This window comes from Saimiri boliviensis, chromosome 5, assembly GCF_048565385.1.
Source record: "Saimiri boliviensis isolate mSaiBol1 chromosome 5, mSaiBol1.pri, whole genome shotgun sequence".
NCBI lineage: Eukaryota > Metazoa > Chordata > Mammalia > Primates > Cebidae > Saimiri > Saimiri boliviensis.
This window is the reverse complement of record NC_133453.1, coordinates 101,230,775-101,253,713: the sequence shown is the minus strand read 5'-3', so window position 1 is coordinate 101,253,713 and position 22,939 is coordinate 101,230,775. Positions and strand designations below refer to the sequence as shown.

Below are 22,939 nucleotides of genomic sequence, written 5' to 3'. Positions count from 1 at the left end.
TTATAAATCTTAAACCAGCCTTGTATAGAAAATATTGTAATCTTGTTAAATTGGTTTGTTTTTTACCTGTACAAATAAGAACTTAACTTTTACCTACAAAGCACTCATCTCATTTCACTAGAGCCTTTGTCTCCTGGACGACTATTTCTAGCTTTTCACTCAAACTCTCTAAAACTAAAAAAAAAAAAAAAAAAAAAAAAAAAGTGAAGGAAGAAAAAAATGGCAACTCTATGGAGCAGCCCTGAGGGATGATGGTTGCCCATTTTTATGGTTATTTCTTGATATATGCTCAACAAGGTGAGGATTATTTATGCCTTCCCTTTTTAGACCATATAGGGTAACTCCTGACAATGCCATGGCATCTGTAAACTGTTAGGAGCTTGTGGGATTGTAGTTCAAGGAAATACACACACACACACACACACACACACACACACACACACACACACACAGGAGAGAGAGAGAGAAGAGAGAGAGAGAGAGAGAGTGAGACTCTTAGCAGTGTTTAACACATCTCTGGTGTTGTTTCAGTGGCTCAAGATCCTCACTTACCTCTCTCTCTCTCTCTCTCGCTCTCGCTCTCTCTCTTTTCCTCCCTCCATCCCTCCTTCTTCAAAGACATATACATTTTTCTTCATTTACGAACAGTGCGGATCAGTTTCCCCTTGAAAAATCTTACTTAGATACTAAATGTTGATTTTAACTAGAGGATCCATCCATTTAAACCTCCACTTGAATAGCTGTAGGGCATGAAAATCAATGCAACAATTTTTCTCAAATTTTAGATTATTCGACCTGGAGTCGCACCATAAAGGCTGACTACCTCTGCATGCGAATGTGTATCGTATGTGTACAGTGTGTGTGATGTGTGCATGTGCATGTTCAGTGTAAAAAGGAGAAGTACTGATCCATGCTAAATGTGTAGTCTCCCTTAAGGCTTCTCTTTTGACGTGACGTGAAGGCATCCCTTTCATTTGTTTCTATTATTTTCAATCTTTATTTACAGACTCCTAAGGTAATATTTGGACAAAACATACATACACACAAACCCATACTCAAGGAAACATTCTAAGGTTAAATAATACAGTATAGGCTAAACAGATATAGTACATTATAATTGGCATTAATTGGGAGTAGGGAAAGGAACTTTTTCCTGAAGGCATAATTATTTACAAAAGATTGTTCCAACCCAAATGAAGATAGCTTTTTATATTATTATGATGCACAACTGTCTTGGTAACCTTCTTTTTTCAAAGCTTCTATTTCTAAACTCCTCACAGAAGCTTAACTACATTTAAAAAGGGGCCAATTATAGCATTTACTCTTTCAAATAGCAGCATCTCTCCTTTGACTCTTTGACTTTATTGGCATGTTCTGGCAGGGAAAACATAGTCCACTCAAATGGGGCAGCCAAGGAAGATTTAATGAAGGTACTATTTACAAAGGAATGAGAAGTGTTAAGGTAGACTAGCAGGGTATCATGGTTTAGGATCTGGGCTAGTGAAGGTTAGGAGCTTTAAAGTTGGTGGAGGGAGAAACATTTAGTGGAATGAAAAAAGACGTATTTAATAGCTATAGGTAAATGCCACTCTATAGGAACCGTGGCTTTTGTTAGAGGTAGGGAGACAAGGCAATACAGAGGATGGAATCTGGTGGAATAAATACCCTGATGTCTCTGTTCCTCCTCTTGCCATTTTCTTTTCTTTTCTTTTGTGTATCCCATTCCCCCATTGGCAAAGCCCAAATGGAAACCAATGGGCCAGGAGGCCACCAGTGAAGCCCATCTCTGGGTAGAAAGCAGGTTAAAGAAGGACAAAGAGGGATCTGCAGGGAATAGATCAAAAAGATCCTGTATATCTTCTTAATTTCCAGTTCAAGATCATGAGATGTGCAAAGGTGTTGGTCTCTCCTTTTTCCAAGGATCTCATTAGAAATGATAGGAAAGTAATTTTAAAAGCCTTAATTCCTTCTCAAAAACAAAAGGAGAGGACCATTAGTGGGTGAGAGATCTTTATGGATGACAGAACATTACTGGGTAAGACCAAAAAGTAGAGAAATTGGTGACACAACATTGGGAGACATGACCTAATGTAGCAGGAAGGTGGGTGGTGGCAGAGAGAAAGCTATTCTACCCAGGAGGACTCTGCAGAGCTGTAGAGACTGGTCTGATGTAGGACAGGAGTGAGGGGTAGGGCTTAAAAAATATGGGTTATTTAAGTAACCAGTAGAAGCATAAAAATAGCAACATCATCATAAAAGATTGGAAGATGGTACAAAGTAAACTGTCAACCACAGCAGAAAGTCAATACGTGATGGCTGAAAATCATAGATCAAGAAGTAATGACATAAGCATAGTATTTATAGACTTGGAGGTAACAATAGAAAAATTAAATATGGAAGGAGTTGAAAGTGTTCCCTCTGAAAAGGAAGACACAGAGTAGGAAAGCTTTCATAGTGGGTGAATTGCTTCTCATTGTGAGTCTGCTGGTATTAATGATTTTTTTTAAAAAATATGCATCTATACTTTTAATAAAGTCTTCTTATTTCATTGACTGGCTTTCTAAGTTAACGTCTTGATATGCGTAGGTCCATTATTTGTACCAAACCTACCAATGTATTACATCTTCTCCCATACTTTCTTTTCTCTCTACTCTTTATAACCTTCACTGTGCTCCTCCCTCTCTCCCACCTTCCCCATGTGCACACACCCAGAGCCATATTCACATACCTTCCTTCTGAGTGTTTTAGTTACATATCTGTCTTTGTAAATAAATGTCTTGCACTCTTATATCTCCATGCCTTTCTTCAAAGTGTTTTCTTGGCCTGAAATGGCTTCATTCATATATATATATATATATATATATATATATATATATATTTATTTTAATATAATATATATATTATATTATATTATTATATAATATAATATAAAATAAAATATTATATTAAAATATTATATATTTTAATATAATATATATATTATAAATATATATATATATATATTTTTTTCTATTTAGCCATCAAGGGCTTCTAGGCAGATAAAAATCTGTCTCCTTCATGAGCCCTCTTTCATTGCCAAAGTAATAAATGACTTCTATTTCTTCTATACCCACCTAACGCTGTGTCACAGTCTGACACTGCTCACACCACAGTGTCTTCTAACTAGTTGTGTATATGTCTGCCCCTTTTACTTCTTGCTTAATTGTAAGTTTTGTAGGTCAGAGATTTGTGTCTGCATTTATAGTGCAAATAGTCTATCTTGCATATAGTAATTGAAATTGTTGCTAAGCACTTTAATGATAATTGATTTTTGTTGTTGATGTTGATTCAAAACGCATCTAAAGATTGTGAAATGAGTGCTTCAACACATTAAAGTGAACATCAATTGTTTTTTATTGATGTTCCTATTAATACTTCTACTTCTCAGCAAAACCCTGAAGTAAACAATATTTTGTTCTTTCCTAATACATATGGTTATAAGGTTATGAGGTTATGAGGAATAAGAAATCTAATAAACTAATGTCTGTAAATAAATAGGTTACTAATATATTAATTTATATAGGTGCAATTTGTTTGCATTATAAAAAGTAGCCTGGATGGAAAAGTGCCTTATTCAAGGGACTGAGTTGCTGATAATCAAACTCCAGGGCTTTCAGCTGTTGTTTGGAGATTAAAGAGGGTTTCTGGGGCCCCTCTGATCATGCCATAAAACTTTTATGCCATTGGTAATATCGATTCTAATTAATTTAAACACATTAAGACAGTGGGAAACAATTATATTCGAAATCACTGTTATTAAGTATTGTGTGTTTATTTCATAAAAGCAAGATGGAGTGTTAACTCCTGGTCTTTGCTTATTTTCATTCCCAGGTTGATTTTCCACATGTGCTTGCTTTATCTCGCTTTCTTTTTTTGCAATTGCTACCTAGATTTTGATCTGCATCAACATAAAATGGCATTATATAATTTTCTTTTTCTTTTTCTTCAGGAAATGCCACAGTAAAACAGTCTCGATACAGAATCATCATCCAGGAAGCAACCAATGGAGGCCAGGAATGTCCAGATACTTTATATGAGGAGAGAGAGTGTGAAGATGTCTCATTGTGTCCTATATATCGGTGAGTAGTTACCTTTTAAAATTATCATTAGACCTACTATAAATTATAACCTATTTTCTGTCATATAATTAATGGTCATTTGTGAAAAATAGGAAGTATGGCTGCATATCTTCAAATACATTAATATTCTTACTTATCTGGAACATATTTGGAAGGAGTAAGAGAATATGAAAGTCTAATTAACGGAGTAAAGCAAGCATGTTTGACTGTAAGCTGCTTGACTTATGACTCAGTGGCAATCCATTTTCAAGATCATGTTCAAAAGAGATTCAGGATGAGGTGGTATTATGGTTGTTATCTGGGGGCTAGGAGAATGAATACACAACCCCCCCCACACACACACACATGCACACACAAACACGAGGTAACTTACCTTCATTCTATTATTCTCATTCTAAAACCTCCAATCAAGAATTAAGAACAAATTTGTACTTCCTTGTTTATTTTAATTAAAAATTTTTTTGGTCTCAATTATTGTGATACACAATTTCAGAAATCATCCAAGGGAAAAAAAAAGTTTAACTTAGGGATAAAATTTTTTATTATGAAAAGAAAATGAATAACTTTTAAACTATATGTGTTCCCTCTATATTCCCTCTTGGAAAATGGTGATTACTGTTTATAAAAATAATACCTGAGGCTTCTTTGCTTACTCACAGACTTCTCCCCTTTTAACACTTGACAGGTTTATATCTGATTGAAATGCTACTTTAAAGTGTATTTGGATTAAATTCAATCTCTAAGGGGTTTTCCTGATTTGTGAAAATAATCCATGGTCTTAAAAATAATATAGGTTTTATCTGCACACTTAAAAATCAGCACATGGGCCTTTTGCAAAAATGCCCCTTGTTTCTGCTAATAATTTCAGAAACTAAACTTAAAACTGTGAAATTCAAGGGCCAATTTATTTGGGAAAATACAAATTATTTACCTTTTTAAAGAAGAAAGAGATCGTTGAAGAAGTCTAAGTTACTATTGATTTTATCATCTCTTACTCTCATTGTTTCTGTCCGATGACCAATTTCGGGAGGATGTAAATAAACACTGGGAACATGCCCAGACTACCAGTTTTTTTTTCTCATTAACCACAGGGCCATTGTGGAAACACTGTCAATATTCAGCCTTTTGTACAATGTCTAAATATTGAAACTTCTGAGCCCAGCAAAACAGCTCTCAAGGAAAGTATCCAAATGAGAAAAAAAATTAGCCAAATCAAATATTATTAGACATTTTTATGAACCCAAAGCTGTTATAATCAGATAAAATCAAAATATTATTAGTGGGATCTTCCATTCCTTTGTCCACTCATTTTACTCTGATATTGCCTTTGAATTTAGCTACTCATGTTTGAACTAGTTTCTATCAATGACTTCCTGCCACATTCCCCAACAATCAGTTCTACTGTGTATGAATTGAATCATTGTACCATTCCTCCTGATGCATAGTTCAAAAAGTATCCAAGTTATCACCATGAATATCTGCTTCTTACTGAAACATCCTTGAATTTTGAGCAATATAGGTCCAATTTAGATTTTGCTTTCCTCTTCATCGATATGTTATTGAGGAAGTTATCTTAGGAAGCGAGTTAACATAGGACTTTATTGTTATCTTCTGATTCTTCTTTCTGACTCCATTATGGTAACTTGTTCACATGTTTATCAAATTAAAACAGAATCAAAAAGTCTATTTAATTTGTCCTGTGAATTTGAGCTTCCCTCAACATATTAATTAGGTAAGACAGCATGGGTGACTTTATACCTTTGTAGAATTGGGAATGAGATGTTCCCAAGAGGCTGTGGCTGAGCATCTGAAGACAGGACTGGTAATTGGCCTATCTTGACTTATGCAGCCTGAGACAAATCATGTAACTTCTCTGAGGCTGGGTTTATCATCCTAAAATTGAAATTTTAATAAAGGAATTCCAATTTTAGCCTACTCACCAAGGTAAGGAGACTGAACTTCTTGGTCTCATTTTAGTCAAGAAAGCCTACATAAACTCAATTTCAGGAAACTGAATAAATGAATGACATACTTTAGTTCAAACACTGGACTAAAATCCCTTACTTTTGGGGTTCTGTATGTTGGAATCATACAGAATGTGTCTATGCATATACAAAAATCTAAAATTAATAGGTGATTTCTTTAAATGTAACAGATTTTCTGTTTAGCTGTTTCCTATTTTTTCTCCAGCCCTTCAGCTAGTCTGATTAGGAAGTTCACTTGAATGAGGTCAATGACGTTTTGCTTCATATTTCTGTTTACTTTTTTGAAGTCGATCTCTTATCAGAGGTATTGGCTCATATGAAAAGGGTTAAAATGTGCTAAGTGAAAGAGCAGAATCTGTAGTTATACTTAGGGTTTGGGTTTTCTGAAATATTTTGAAGAAACAGATTTAAGGACACAAGTCATACTCTGCCCTGTAAGTCATAAAAAGAGAGTTTTGTTGACCTGAGAAAGAAAAGCCATTATAAAGCGAGATTTCCTTTGAGACTATATCCTCTGAGGATTAGAAATTACGGTATTTTATCAGTGGCAGGTCCATTCGTCTTTCCTAAGATTAACTATCAGATAAGATAGGTCCAAGGTGCCCGTTCTTCTTTTACTCTATAACCTATTGAGATGTTTGATTTAGTTCAAAAGTCTTTGGAAACACCTTATAAAAATTTGAAGCAGAGGATCAAATCAAAAATTTTATAAGCAGAACATTATAAAAATTTTGAAGCAGAAGATTAACGTGAAAGTTTGTACCTCAAGCTTACAGATGTTCAAACCTTGATTCTCTAACTCGCCAATGGGACATAGAGATTTTCTCTCTTTTTACTTTTATTGTTTTTTTTTTTTTTTTTCAAAACAATTTTAAGTGCATAAAGAACTACACCTTCCAGACTGATCTGTGCCTCTAATGTTTATTATTGCCACTTTTCTATATTAATCAAAGTTTATGTGCAAATATATAAATTCAGTTTTTTTCTCAATCACAGGACCAATTCAAAAACATCAAATTACTGCATAAATCATAAATCTGGGGTTGAATGGATTATTGTCATTCTAGTGTTTGTCAAGGCTTGGCTTTATGACATTGGTTTCACATACATTTTATTGAATTACTGCCTTTATGCTTTTTAAACTTCAAACATATCTAAGTATCTTTTGCATGTTGATCATAGTGAAGTTTCTAGTCCATTCTTTTTGGTAATCACAGGTGGAAGCCACAGAAATGGAACCCTTGTATCTTAGTGCCAGAGTCTGTCAGGCAGGGAATAATGGGCAGCAGTGAAGCCTGTGGAAAGGGGTTACAAACAAGAGGTAAGATGATTTTTACATAGTTTTCTATTAATGTGTAAGTTAAAATTATGTAACTCACACGTGTTGCTTATTTTTATATTTGAATGAAATGTGATATTATTGGATTGAATTATTTATATGTATCGACATTAGAGATAAATAGGATTTGGCACAGTTGACATTTGATATTAGATATCTTTAACTATAACCAGTTATTATACCTAAGGACTAAAGCAATAGAAAAAAATACCTGTTCTCAGTTATAGCATACACCAATGCTCATATTCCAAATGCATGTTAGTTATTACCTAATACCTGTGAATGAATGTTATGTCGAGATTAGATACAACCATCTGTATACCTTATATTTTTACATGCTAATTAGATATTTGTTGATGAATGAAAAAATAACCGAATGAATCGACAGATCTTAATGATCATAGCATATGGCTTAAATATAATTGTCATGTATATAGTTACCATGTATCTTCTATGTTAAATGTATACAAAGGAAGTATTAAAATTTCTGGAAGACATATGAATAAGCTTCTGAATGTGAGTAGAACTGCTTTTTATCATCAATGCCTAGAAGGTGTGGAAAATCTCTGAAAAGTACCCAGAGAATCATCAGACTGCTCACTTTTCTATTTCATTCATAATCCAGGTGCCAATGATATGAAGCTTGATATGAAGTGCATTATTCTCGAAATCTGACCACTTTGTCACTAAAGGGATATATGTGGCAAAACTAAAGCTTGTGGAATTAATTAAATTATACTGGTTTCATAACTAATGTTCTTTTGCAAGGCATATTTAGAATTAAGCTTCTCTTTTTGTTACATAGGTTGTACTTTGGAAATAATGTCCCTGTCAAAAAATTTATAGATAAAATTATTGGTCAGGCGATTTGATTTAAGACTGCTATGGGGATATGCCATTACTTTATGTAAATTATAAGAATGAACCACTTTCTTAAGAAATCTTACTTTTATATATAACTAAATTATTATAATATGATATTGTTATGTTAAATTTTTGCCTATTTTCTGCTGAAAAATTGTTATAGAATATCCACATCACCCATACCTACTCCATGAATGGAGCCCTGTTAAAAAAATGGCACCTTTATGTAGTGTACACTTTAAATAGGACCTTGAATTTGTTACTCTGTGATATTATGATACTAAACCAAACAATTTAGCAAATTCTGCAAGGATACTGTTTGTAAATCACATAAAAAGCAAGAAATTTCATATTTTCTAGAATAAGAAATATCTTAGGATTTCAATTTAAATGAGTCTTTCTAGCTGGATGCCTGATAGTTCTTTATATTTTGCAATGAACTTTCTCTAAATTTGATGCCAACGTTAGAAAATTCCTGGTATTTACTTGATGGACAATTTGTACTTTTAACATTGAAGAGGGTCTTCAATTTTAGGATTATGGATGAAAGACATTTCTATACCTCCATCTTTTATTTAAAATTACTTAAGAACCATAAAGGAAAATATAAAACAGTAAGATTAAATATATCTCTAATGAGGTCAGTCTCCATAATAAAAAAAAAAAATCGCCCCAAAGAACAAGGAATACAGTAAGCTTACCTTCAGGTAAATTAGGAGCCAACTATAACCTAGGTGATAATATATAAATTTGGAAAGTAAATGGAGATATGGTAAAGTACTTTGCAGAACAGTGTTACACTGAAGTGTTAGCAAGAGTGAAGGTGTGGGAGCCGAAGAGAAATCAAGTGATATGTCATGGACAACTCCAGGAAGAAACCACATTCTGCAGAAGGAAGTGTGCAAGGTTTGTGTGTGTGTGTGTGTGTGTGTGTGTGTGTGCGCGCGTGCGCGCATTGGTAGTTAGGGATCAAAACTAGAGCTCTGAATGTCTGAATAAAGAGTAGCAAAGTTCCTCCTTGATCAAGTTCCTCACTCTTTCACTCTATGGAGTCAGATTTCTACTATTTCTTTTTCTTGTAAGAGCCTGGAGATATATTCTCTGGGAAGCAGAGAGGTTTTTGACTCATTGGGACCATGAGCAGAGCAAAGGTGGGTGGAGATGCGGGACTAGACTGAAATCAGGTGGATCAAAGGAATGTCTGAATAAGAAATTATAAGACCCTGGTTTCCTCTAAACATTAAACTGCTAAGAGTTGAATATAGAGAAAAGAGAATATAAAGAGGAGAAAAGAATTGAAGAAATAATATTAGAAATATACCCATTAAGGAGCCAAGATGTTTAAATAAGACACATATCAAGGCTCGCCACTGTGATATTTCAGGCCACATGGGGTAAAGTCATGACCCTAAAACCTTCCAGAGTAAACAGCATGATCCTTCACCTCGAGTTCTTGAATAAGATTATAGGACTTTTCAACATCAGCATTGGAAAGCGGAAGAAAATACAGCAGTAGCTTCTAAATGTGGAATGAGAATATTTTCAACCAAGAAGTCTATATTAAATTATCATTCAAGTACTAAGATAACATGAAAATATTTGCAGAAAACAAAATCTCCAAAAGTTTACCTTCATAGCATCCTGTTTCCAGAAGTAAATAGAGTATGTACCTCATCAAACATGAATAAATCAAGATGCAATCTGGTTATGCCACCTAGAAGAGAGGATGTCGGCATTCCTAGGAAGAAAGAGAGGGAAAATTCATGGACAACTGCTGTTCACAGGCCTCCAACTGTTCACTAGGCTCATCTGGTGAGAGCAGGAGACCTATAAAGTGTCAGGAGGGGTGTCTTAACATAAACAATAGAAAGAATAGAGGATTTGTCAGTTTGACCTGAGAAGCGTTTCATAGGTGTGAAAGCACTTTTCCAGATTCAAAGAAACGTTTGCAAATAAAAGTGAAAGAATTCCAGGAAGTACAAAATGTTGTAGATAGGAGGTGTAGTCACAATAGACTTTTTCAGCTGATCTATAAAGAATATATTGTCATAAAGGCTAAAACATTGACTTACGGATTTAAGCAAAAAATGTGATTCAACAATATTGAGAGTTTGGTGGAGGGACCTGGGAGGTGTTGTCTTCAAAAAGACAACAGTAGAAAACACCTGTCATTAAGGAGTTGGCTAATAGAGCTATATTAATATTTTTCAAAACATGAAGTACCCATTAGAAGAAATTGTAAAACAGTCAGTAATAATTGACTCAAAGTGAGGAGTCAGGTAATTATTTATTTTATCATTATTTAAGTTTCAATGCTATAAATATGTACTACTTTGGTAAAAATATTTTTTAATGTAATCTGGTCAGGCGTGATGGCTTATGCCTGTAATCTCAGCACTTTGGAAGGCGGAGATGAGAGCATTCCTTAAGCCCAGGAGTTTGAGACCGGCCTAGACAACATACCGAGACCCTGTCTCTACAAAAATAGAAATTTTTAAAAGTGAGCCAGACATGGTAGTGTATGCCTGTAGTCCCAGCTACTCAGAAGGCTGATGTGGGAAGATCGCTTGGACTTGGGAGGTTGAGGCTGCAGTGAGCTGTCATCATGCCACTGCACTTCTGCCTGGGTGACAGAATAAGACCCTGGCTCAAGTAATAATAATGAAAGAATGTGATTTATTCAGTTGAAGGAATTATTTAAGTAACTGCATTGCAAAATGTTGAAAAAGCTAGGTCCAGGAAGAAAAGCTAATGGGGGAAGGGAGGAAGCGGGAAAGAGGAACTGCCTGTTTTGCACTATATGGAGAAGCTTCTGCTGTTGGCGGTTTTTGCTAGTTTTAACAAATAGGGTCTTGTTTCTTCACGCATATTAATAGGATGAACTATGATTCCCAAAAATACATGTCCACATACTAATCATTATAAACTGCACATGTGACTTTATTTGCAAAAAGGGTCTTTGTAGATGTAATTAATTTAAGGACTTAAAGGCTTTATCAATTTGGAAAAGCTTATTTTGTTTTGAATCCCAGAAGGAGTTTGAACTCAGACCATAAAGTCATGGGAAGGCCAGGTTGAGATTATGCATTCTCATGAAGGATTCTTCTCTCTTACTATCCAATGCTGTGTTTTAGAATTGCAAGTTGTCTTGCCAAGACTAGCGCTTGACAAGTTTATTTCTATCTAGTATATCTCTAAACACTAACAGTGAGTGTTCGTTGTCATTGCTTCTAGTATAGGAATTTTAAAGGATTCTCCATAGCCGGCCTTATATTTTTTTCTTCTGTGCATTATGAATCCATAAAAGTAAAAACTGGTATCTCTAAGATTTGTTAGACACCCATGGGATGAAATGTGTCTTTCTCCTTTACCTTGCATATTCTCATGCTTTCACTTTGTTTTGGGTGTTATGGATTCCTTACTTTCAGACAAGCCCAGCAATACATTGAGAAGATATATATGTTATCATGTGTGTTAGTCTTTTTATTTGAAAGGATTTTTCAGGATTTATATGCCCATTAGACTGCCAGAAACAGACGTACCACTTGTTTTATTTCATTGGGCTTTTGTTGCTGGTCTGTTTAATTGGTTCATGGTTAAGATTTCATTCATGTAATAATTTTTCAGTTAAAAAATAAGAAAAACAGCAAGGTAGAACAGCACATAGAATCACAGCTGTAGCTAAATGTCTACACCATCTCCAGGAAGATGGGCATTTTGAGTTTCATTGTCCTAGCTGTCTTGTACTTCAGGGAGACCCAGGTGTTCTTTCTGCTCAGAGTCTTGTGCTTAATCAGAGAATTTTTTTTTAATGGTGGCTTATATTTTATGGCAAATAAAAGTATAAGAGGAAGAAACTTAAACATTCTACTACACGTTGTAGAAACTGCTCTTAAAATGCTGAAACTTTGGTATGAAAAAAGAGAGAGAAAAAAGCAAGATGCTGTCATTTCTATAAGTGAAGTGTATTTCACTACAGACTGATTTTTTGTTTTACTATCCGCGGTAACTATTTTAAAGCTGACTTAATGGACTTTACAGTATTTTTCTTTTGGACAGAACTTTCTTGTCATTCATCAGCCTGTGAGTATACTCCGTCAGCGACAGACTTGACATTATGGCACTGTAATGGATACAGAGTAGGTATTGGAGATCGAAATCATCTTGTCTACAGTATCGTTGACTTTCCTGAACTATCTGTAATCTTTTTTGGTTTATTTTCACTGAGCAATGTTTAGGTAGACCAAATGAGGCAGATCTCTAAGCTCTGTCAAGTCTTTTTGTTCTTCTTTAATAGTTTCGTCACAGTTTTCTTATATAATAGTTTTGATGGATTCTGTGTGTTTTTCTTTGCATTCAAGGAACCCCTTTAAAGTAAAGATGTTTTTTCTGGAAAAAAAAATTGAGCAAAATAATTCAGTCTCAAAATTACTTGTGGATTACATTTAGTTTTATTTTTGTTTAAAGATGGAGTAAGAAATTGAAAGAAGTTAAATAATGGAGATCTGAAGTCTTAATTATACAGCAGTAATACCTGGTATTTAAAAGTGAAAATTTATAAGAAACGTATTTGTGTGTATTTACCATTTTTTTTTTTGCCTGATATGCTTTATTTAACACACCATTTCATAATCTAGTCTTTTACTAAGAAGGCTTTTAACATGTGACTGAATCATTAAGAATTGATTTATATGATTTTCTAACATTATATGAATTACATAAGCTACATAGTTACATGAAACAAAGGCAAGTAAATCAATTGCATAAGTTGGATTCAGAGGAAACTCTTCATGTTGTAGACCTGAGTACTCTAATTTTCTGAGTAAAAATATTCTTCTAGGCTATGTTATCTTCATGGAGAGAAGGTTAAATATATTACCCCATTATCATCTCATCATCCAACTTTTGTCTGGAAAACATAGAAATATAGCAAAAACGCATACTCTAAAATAAAGAAGTCATTATAGTCTACCAAATGTTAAGACAGCCAGTCATCTGGTTGTGTTCTTTCTGATGCCGGGTATCCTTGTAGTTTAGGAGACAAAGGATACCTCTGGAGCATTGGACTTTCATTATCCGAATGGAAGATATCATAGTCACTTCACCTTAGAGCTACAGTTTTATTTTCTGCTGAAGCCATCTGCCTACATCACAAGCAAAAAGTCATTTCGGTTCATTCAGAAAGCAAAGCAAACATACAAGTTTGAGCTATGACTGAATAAGAGCAAAAAATATATATAATAATAATAAATAAAAGAAAAGAAAAGTAAAACCAAAACCACAACCAAAAAATAAAACAGAGATAGTCACAGACATTTTTATTTTTGGTATGGGAGGAGGAAGACAAAGGTGTTCTGGGAAAGGAAGTACAGTAAGTACAGTAGTTTCTTCTTTTTACTTCAAAGCTTTGACAAAAATGAACTACCTTATCCACGAGCTGTGGGCATTTCTAGTAGGGAATGTGGAGCTATAGCCTAGCCCTGGTGCCCCTTCCACAAACATAACTGTATTCTAAATGAGCAAAGACATTTGGCAGTGTTTTTCTCATGGACTCTAAGAAGGGAGGACATGACCTCTCTGTCCAAATCAAGGTTGCCAATGTAGGCAACATGCAAATACTTACCTAACCACACTATTTGCAGTAACTTTTGTGAGATAGTTTTTAATAACTGTGTTCATAGCACAGAAAAAAATGATTGCACCCCAATATGTGTTTGTATTAATGATTATTCTTGGGGTGATTTCTGTCATTAACAGAGTAAAATATTGGAGGACATAATATTCTTTATTGATTTATCAAATGATTCATTATAAATATTTTAAGGAACTTAAAAAAATCTCTCCCAAATATTTTGATTTTTAAGTGGTAAAAGAAAGGAGGATCAGGTTAAAATGTAGAAACTAGATAGTATAGGAAACTTTCTAAATTAAAATGTCTTCAGATTATAACAAAAGGATGGGTTTTAAAACACCAGAGGCATTGGTTTTGAGAGTAAAGTGTTGAAATCAGAGCAAAGATTGCATTTTAATCTAAGTGAATAATAATTTTGGCAAGTATTTTTCATTTTCCTTGCAGGTTTTAGGGTAGGATTATATTTCTGACTTTCATGGTTGCTGCAGGTAGAATGTGCATACTTTTTAAAGTTGGTGATAAATTAAAAATAAATATTAAAGGTGATGAGCAACCTAAGGCAATGATGCTTTAGTAACAGTATGAACTAACTGCAGATTCAGAGATGCTGTCTTGTGCCAGCCTCCGATTTTTAACATAATAAGCTATGATACAAAGAGCAGAGTAACCCTTTTGTTCCACCTCCACCTACCCACATCCCAGCAGATATTTTACTGATAAAATAGATGTTGGGTGTGAAGATGGGTGGTGAGTAATTTTTTTTTTAATTGGTGAATACAGTCCTTTGTAAAACTGTTAGTAAGAAATTTCTCTTCTAGCTACATGGTTCTCAGTTACAGAACTATCTTCCCTTCAGGAATGCTAATATGAATTTCAAAGTCTACTGCAAACTGTGTAAATGTAGCAATATTATCTGTCTCTTGTACATAACTAAAATTTTATCTCTTCAAATAGATGTGAGTTTTCTGGCTTCCCTTAACACTTGGATTACTAAGGTCAGGGTTTTCATATCTGTTTATCCTAGGTGCCATCTCAGGATTGCACCAGAAGCATGTAATATTTGCACATTTTTTGTTTTCATTTCTAAAGAGAAGCACTAACACACTTTTCAGGTAGCAGTGAAAGAACAAGAAGACCACCCTTGCTCTAGAGGCTCTAAAAACTAACAGGAGAGTTAAAACTCAACCTCACCACTACTTAGAATTCAAACAAATACAAAAGTTGCAAAACAATGCCTCTTTATGCCAACCATGTTATGAAAAATTTACATGGTGAGAAAAACAAAATAAAAAGTCAGTCTTTTAGCTGAGGTGTATGGGGAATGAGAATTTAAAACCTAGTAGAGTCTATTAACCTTAGCAAATACATAAAGTAATCTGCCTCATAGCAGAACATAAAAGTAGGAACTGAAAATGAGAAAGCTGGGGGTATTTGAAGACTTTGTAATTATGCCAGGAAGGGTTTTGAAAGCTTATACCAGAAGAATGACCTTAGGAATGGATTAGAAGGAATATACATAAAAGGCATTTTAGGAAATAAAACAATGGGATGTAACAGTTAACTTTATGTAGAGAGCACAGGATAGTGATGAGTTGAAATTTCACACTCAGTGTGGTTTTCGGCCAATGAGAATAGGACAATATTGATGTTAAAAAAAGCCCAGGTCCAGATGGGTTCACAGCTGAATTCTACCGGATGTACAAAGAGGAGCTGGTACCACTCCTTCTGAAACTATTCCAAACAATCCAAAAAGAGGGAACCCTTCCCAAATCATTTTATGGACCAACATCATCCTGATACCAAAACCCAGCAGAGACTCAACAAAAAAAGAGACTCAGCAACAAAAATATTCAGGCCAATATCCATGATGAACATAGATGCAAAAATCTTCAATAAAATACTGGCAAACTGACTGCAGCAGCACATCAAAAAGCTTGTCCACCACAATGAAGTAGGCTTCATCCTGGGGATGCAAGGCTGGTTCAACATATGCAAGTCTATAAATGTAATCCACCACATAAACAGAACCAAAGACAGAAACCATATGATTATCTCAATAGAAGGCCTTCTCGGGCCTTTGACAAAACTCAACAGTCCTTTATGCTAAAAACTCTCAATAAACTTGATATGGACAGAATGTATCTCAAAATAATAAGAGCTATTTATGACAAACCCACAGCCAATGTCATAATGAATGGAAAAAAAACTGGAAACGTTCCCTTTCAAATCTGGCACTAGACAAGGATGCCCTCTCTCACCACTCCTATTCAATAAAGTATTGAAAGTTCTAGCCAGAGCAATCAAGCAAGAAAAAGAAATAAAGGGTATTCAATTAGGAAAGGAGGAAATCAAATTGTCTCTATTTGCAGATGACATGATTGTTTATTTAGAAGACCCCATCATCTCAGCCCCAAATCTCCTTAAACTGATAAGCAACTTCAGCAAAGTCTCAGGATACAAAACTAATGTGCAGAAATCACAAGCATTCCTATACATCCATAACAGACTTAAAGAGAGACAAATCAAGAATGAACTGCCATTCACAATTACTACAAAGAGAATAAAATACCTGGGAATACTATTAACAAAGGATGTAAAGGACCTCTTCAAGGCAAACAACAAACCACTGCTCAAGGAGATAAGAGAGGACACAAACAGATGGAAAAACATTCCATGCTCATGGTTAGGAAGAATCAATATTATGAAAATGGCCATACTGCCCAAAGTAATTTATAGATTCAACACTATCTCCAGCAAGCTACCTATTACCCTCTTCACATAACTGGAAGAAACCACCTTAAATAATGCCCAAAGTAATTTATAGATTCAACGCTATCTGCATGAAGCTACCTATGACCCTCTTCAAAGAACTGGAAAAAAAACCTTAAACTTCATATGGAACCAAAAGAGAGCCTTCGTAGCCAAAACAATTCTAAGCAAAAAGAACAAAGCTGGAGGCATCATGCTACCTGACTTTAAACTCTACTACAAGGCCACAATAATCAAAACAGCATGGTACTGACCCCAAAACAGGTATATAGAACAATGGAACAGAACAGGGACCTCAGAGGCAATGCCACACATCTACAACCACTTGATCTTTGACAAACCTGACAAAAACAAGCAATGGGGAAAGGATTCCCTGTTTAATTAATAGCGTTGGAAAAACTGGCTAGCCATGTGCAGAAAGCAGAAACTGGACCCCTTCCTGATATCTTACACTAAAATTAACTCCAGATGGATTAAAGACTTAAACATAAGACCTAACACCATAAAAACCCTAGGAAAAAACCTAGGCAAAACCATTGAGGACGTAAGAATAGGCAAGGATTTCATGACCGAAACACCCAAAGCATTGGCAACAAAAGCCAAAATAGACAAATGGGATCTAATTAAGCTCCAGAGATTCTGTACAGCAAAAGAAACAATCATTAGGGTGAACTGGCAACCAACAGAATGGGAAAAAAAAATGGCAATCTACCCATCTGGCAAAGGGTTAATATCCAGAATCGACAAAGAGCTAAAACAGATTTACAAGAAAAAAACAAACTCATTCAAAAGTGGGCAAAGGACATGAACAGACACTTTCAAAAGAACACGTTTATGAGGCCAACAAACATATGAAAAAAATGCCATCATCACTATCATTAAAGAAATGCAAATCAAAACCACATTGAGATACCATTGATATCTCAGGCCAGTTAGAATGGTGATCATTAAAAAATCTGGAGACAACAGGTGCTGGAGAGGATGTGGAGAAATAGGAACACTTTTACACTGTTGGTGGGGGTGTAAATTAGTTCGACCATTGTGGAAGACAGTGTGGTGATTCCTCGACGACCTAGAAATAGAAATTCCATTTGACCTGGCAATGCCATTACTGGGTATATATCCAAAGGACTATAAATCGTTCTATTATAAAGACACATGCACATGTATGTTCATTGTGGCACTGTTTACAATAGCAAAGACCTGGAACCAACTCAAATGCCGATCAATGATAGACTGGACAAGGAACATGTGGCACATATACACCATGAAATATCATGCAGCCATAAAAAATGAGTTCATGTCCTTTGTAGGGACATCGATGAATCTGGAAACCATCGTTCTCAGTAAACTGACATAAGAACAGAAAATCAAACATCACATATTCTCATTCATAGGATGCTGTTGAACAATGAGAACACATGGACACAGGGAGGGGAGCATCACACACTGGGGTCTCTTGGGGGGGTATAGGGGAGGGACAGCAGGGGTTAGGGAGGTTGGGGAGGGATAACATGGGGAGAAATACCAGATATAGGTGACAGGGGGATGGAGGCAGCAAACCACATTGCCATGTAGGTACCTATGCAATAATCCTGCATGTTCTACACATGTAACCCAGAACCTAAAGTGCAATAAATTATACATTTAAAAAAGTTAACATCAATAATTGACATAAAAATTCACACAGAGCACACATGCACAGCAAGAGAGGAGTTAAATATGCAAGAATTTCTAGAAACATATATATTATAAACATATAATATGTGTATACACACACACACACACACACACACACACACATATATATATATATATATATATATATATATATATATATGAATCATTTGCTTAAAGGTTGAAGTTGATTCCAGTTTCTACTCGGAGAAAGTACAGAGGATATGTAGAGGCCTAAGGCCTAGAGGCAAACTGATGTGATGAAGGGATGCTCCTTCACTTTAAAATGTGAGGGACCTGGCTCAAATCATAGTTGTTTAGCTCACTACTTGGGTGAGCTTGGTCGAACCACTTAACTTCTCAATATTCTTATCTATGAAGTGAATAATCAAATTTTTGATGCTTTTACCAACGTTTATAGTTTCTCAGGAAATATTACTCTCTTTTTGTTTTTCAAACCTTGAAAGACAGCAATTCTTACAAGGCAGGGAAAATGGAAATAATGACAGACATTTTTAAAAAAGTAAACTAGTGGAAAATAGTGGAGAGATTTATTGTTACATGAATCAAAGGGTGAAGAGGGGGAGTTTCTGTGACCAAATGATCTTCTGCTTAGAAATCCTCAAAAAGAGAGAGAGAAAAGAAAGAAAGGAAAGAAAAAGAAAGAAGGAAGGAAAGAACGAAGAAAAAGAAAGAAGGAGGAGGAGGGAGGAAGGAAGGAAGGAAGGCAGGAATCCTCAGTGTAGAGTTATTGAAGGCTCTTAGACTGTGGCAATAAAGAAGTGTATTACTTTTTTTTTTCTTTTAAATAACAAAGTTATCTCAATCTCATTTGCCTATGGACTGTTTATCATGAAATGCCACCTAACATCTTTGTGCTATTTAAAATGTGGGTATTTTATAAAAAAAAAAAACATAGGGGCCATTAAATATATATGTGTGTGTGTGTGTGTGTGTGTGTGTGTGTGTGTAATATTATCAAATGTTTGTAAAATAACTGTGTAAATAAAGGCAGAATAAATGATTTGGCAATTGAGTAAATGTAGCTTAGTATACAGACTCTAGTCTCAGCAAAGTAATTGTAGATTTTTTTAAATAATAATTTTGGGACCAAGGGCTAACCACAAACAGATATTGAGTAAATGGTTTTACAAAATGTTTAAATGTTTGTCAGAGAAAACCAAGAAATAAGTAGCTTTAAAGCTCAGGGTTCAAAGAGTGATGATAGGACCACCCTGTACAAATATGAAGTAAAAAGCGGGGGGGGGGGGTAAGTAGCGGGGTAAATATATTGAGGGTATTCAAGAGGGAGGAAATACTTGAGTGAGCATGATTTTTACGCAAGGGGATATGATTGAATGCAGAAGTGAATTCAGGATTTGGAAAAGAAAATCATTTTTTCTTTCTTCTACGCTCTGGGGGAAACTGTCAGAAGCCAGGTATAAGGGCAATGAGGAAGAAAGATAAAAGAGCTCTTTTTAAAATGGCTCAATGCATGTAGAAACCCCTCTCCCAGTAGTTACTCGTGATCTTCTCATTTTAAATCCAGTAATTACTTTTCAGCCCCGAAAAGTTTTCTTTCTGAGGCTCTGTACCTCTACTCCTGTTTCGCTTTGCAGTTTTCTCCTGGCGTTTACTCTGCCTCTCTACTGCTCAGGTCTCAAGTCGCTGAACCCCGATTCTCTTTCTCCACTAGAATCTTACATGGAGTCATTCTTCATGCTGCTTTATTTATTTATTTATTTATTTATTTATTTATTGAGATGGAGTCTTGCTCTGTCACCTGGCTGGAGTGCAGTGGCGCAATCTTGGCTCACTGCAACCTCTGTCTCGTGAGTTCAAGCGATTCTTCCGCCTCAGCCTCCCGAGTAGCTGGGACCACAGGCATGCGCCACCATGCCCGGTTAATTTTTTTTGTATTTTTAGTAGAGACGGGGTTTCACCGTGTTGGCCAGGATGGTCTCCATCTCTTGACCTCCTGATCCACCCGTCTCTGCCTCCCAAAGTGCTGAGATTACAGGCGTGAGCCACTGCTCCCAGCCCGTGCTGCTGCTTTTATGTTTTTCATCTTTAATGTCTCCCCAGATCATTTCAGCTCTGCCCAGGGTTTAAGCTCTTAAGATAATCCCCAGGTCTTTATTTCAAGGGAAATCTCCTTTTGGACACCAGGCTTAGAATTTTCCTGTGCTGAATACCAGCCACCTAATAGACAGTATAATAATTCGAATTCATTGTTTCTGAAAGTGAACCTATTTTCTCTTCCTGATTTTTCAGTCTTAAGGGGTTGCGTCTCCACTGATTCATTAACAGAGAGATCAGGCTTAGAATTCCATCAGTTCCATCCTCATGAGGACTCTTGAGCCTTTTCCCTTTTCCAGACCATTGTTGATATCCACTTGAGAATTGTAGTAACACCCCACTGTTCAAGGAACACTTCTTCCTATCTTCAGGCACATTTCTTACAAATCCATCACAAGCTATAAAGCCAAGGTCACCTGTGTAGAGTAACTCATCTGATGATCTCAATCACCTGCTCAAGAATTTTCAGTAGCTGTCTTTTTCTATTCGAAGTCATTACTGCGCACACTTTTATGTCTCTCACTGCTGTCTCTCATATCCCTCGTCCACTAGCCATTGAGCAGGCATTATCCATAATCTACAGGCACTCATCAGCTTTTGGCTTCTCCTTTAACCTGGAAATCTTACCTTTCTCCACTTGTTAGGATCCTATGTGCTGTCCTAGTCCCATGTCATGTATCTCCTTCTCCAAATAATCCCATTCTCCCAATAATCCCATTCTCCCAGTTGTAATTAAGCGATTCTCAGTGTACACTCTGTTCTTACTTGTACGTTACGTTTAGGAATTATATTATACCCTAAAGGTTTTCTTATTGGATTTTCAGCTCCCAAAATGCAGAAAATGTACTTTATTCATCTTTATATCCCCTGTGCCCCAAATAGTCATATATTACACATATAAAAGTTACTCCATAAATGTTTGCTCAATAAATATTAATCCATGTGCCATTATCAGAGGTTCAGAGCTTTGACAAAAATACAGTGAGAAAAAGTACATGTAATGAATGTATGATTTTATTCTGCAAAGTCAAATACAGAAATTATAACACATTAAAATTACTATGACAAAACACTTTTTTCTGTGCTTAAATCAAGTAATGGAAAGGGGAACTGTGCTTATGAGAGTTTAATCTCCTAGAGAGTAGAGGCTCTATCAGCTTTACTGTATAGTGTGCATATTTTACAAATTCCTTCAAAAATGTATTTCTAGTTAAATAAAAATGAGATGATGAGGAAATGCCATACAACCCAATTCTTTGATGCCAGGATTATGAATCAAATTTATATAATTTATCAGGTGCCACTCTATGAATTTACATGAGACTGAGAGGATTTTATCCCTTACCTGTAACAGAGTAGGACAAAAAAAAAAAAAGAGAGTGGCTTCTCTTTCTTTAGAGTAGTGCTTTTCAATCAGGGGTGAATTTTTCCCTCAAAGGACATTTACAACATCTGAAGACATTTTCAATGGTCACAAATGGCGGAGCAGAGGCTTTTACTAGCATAGTTCTGGCATAGCAATAGTGCTGAGATTCAAAAATGTTCCTTCTAGAACCAGAAGTAAAGTGTTGGCTTCATTTCTCCTGATTAAACAGATCTGATTTGAAAATATTTGTTCATTTTCAGGACTACTCAAAATGCTTCCCATGCCAATAATATTCCTTACAGTTTGTGCTCATTGTTAATAACATAAGCTAATTGGTTTAATTGTGTATATAGATATGCATTAATTACAAATGCATTTTAAATTGAAGTACTGCTAAACACTTTTTTACAGAATCATTTATTTCAACCTGTGGGTCCAAGGCACTTCAGAATTTACAATTGGATGGTGGATAGTGATGTGACAGTTGCAAAACTGCAAACTCACAATTAAACTCTGAAACACTTGTGTAGACTTAAAATTTGAGTATGATGTCATCTTATTAGCAATTGCCCTTGGAAGCCTAGGTATTGGAATGACATGTATGGCATAACTATTCTTCACATAAAGAGCTGTTTATTATCTTTTAGAACCTGCTAAGTGTAGTTTGTATTGGTATTATTATAACAATCCAATCTACTGTTAACATAGTTGGTCTCTAATAAGTACTTCTTCTTCCTTGTATTACCAGAAAAAAATAATTTTGTCTCCATGGTTGTTGTTACTACCAATATTTTCTCCATTTTAGATTATTTATTCCCTATACTAACTACCCATATTTGTTGGGCTTAAAGATCCTTACCCTTTCTTTAACTCCCAAATGCAATTTGAGCAGACCAGTGATCTTTAATCACTCTAGACCACTTCTTCCTCATGACCCTGCTCTGCATTGGCCATTCTATGTATATCATAACTTCCTCATTAGCTTTTTCATCTTATGGGCTAAATTTGCACATTAATAATCCCTATATTCACCAGTAACCCAGTCTGAACAGTGCATTTTCTTCTTTCTTTGTGGAGGTATGAATCAAATTGCATGCTCTCTCTTTGCTA

At 35.4% G+C, this 22,939-nt stretch overlaps 1 protein-coding gene across 2 annotated transcripts in view; it reads left to right on the top strand.

The window, feature by feature from the left end:
* THSD7B (thrombospondin type 1 domain containing 7B) overlaps window positions 1-22,939 on the top strand; it is a 1,060,674-nt gene that overhangs the window by 702,384 nt on the left and 335,351 nt on the right. For both annotated transcript variants that reach the window (XM_074399739.1, XM_010330508.3), the window contains exons 11-12: window positions 3,989-4,118; window positions 7,321-7,424. In XM_074399739.1, coding sequence (XP_074255840.1) covers window positions 3,989-4,118; window positions 7,321-7,424 — 234 coding nt within the window. The remainder of the gene's footprint in view (window positions 1-3,988; window positions 4,119-7,320; window positions 7,425-22,939) is intronic.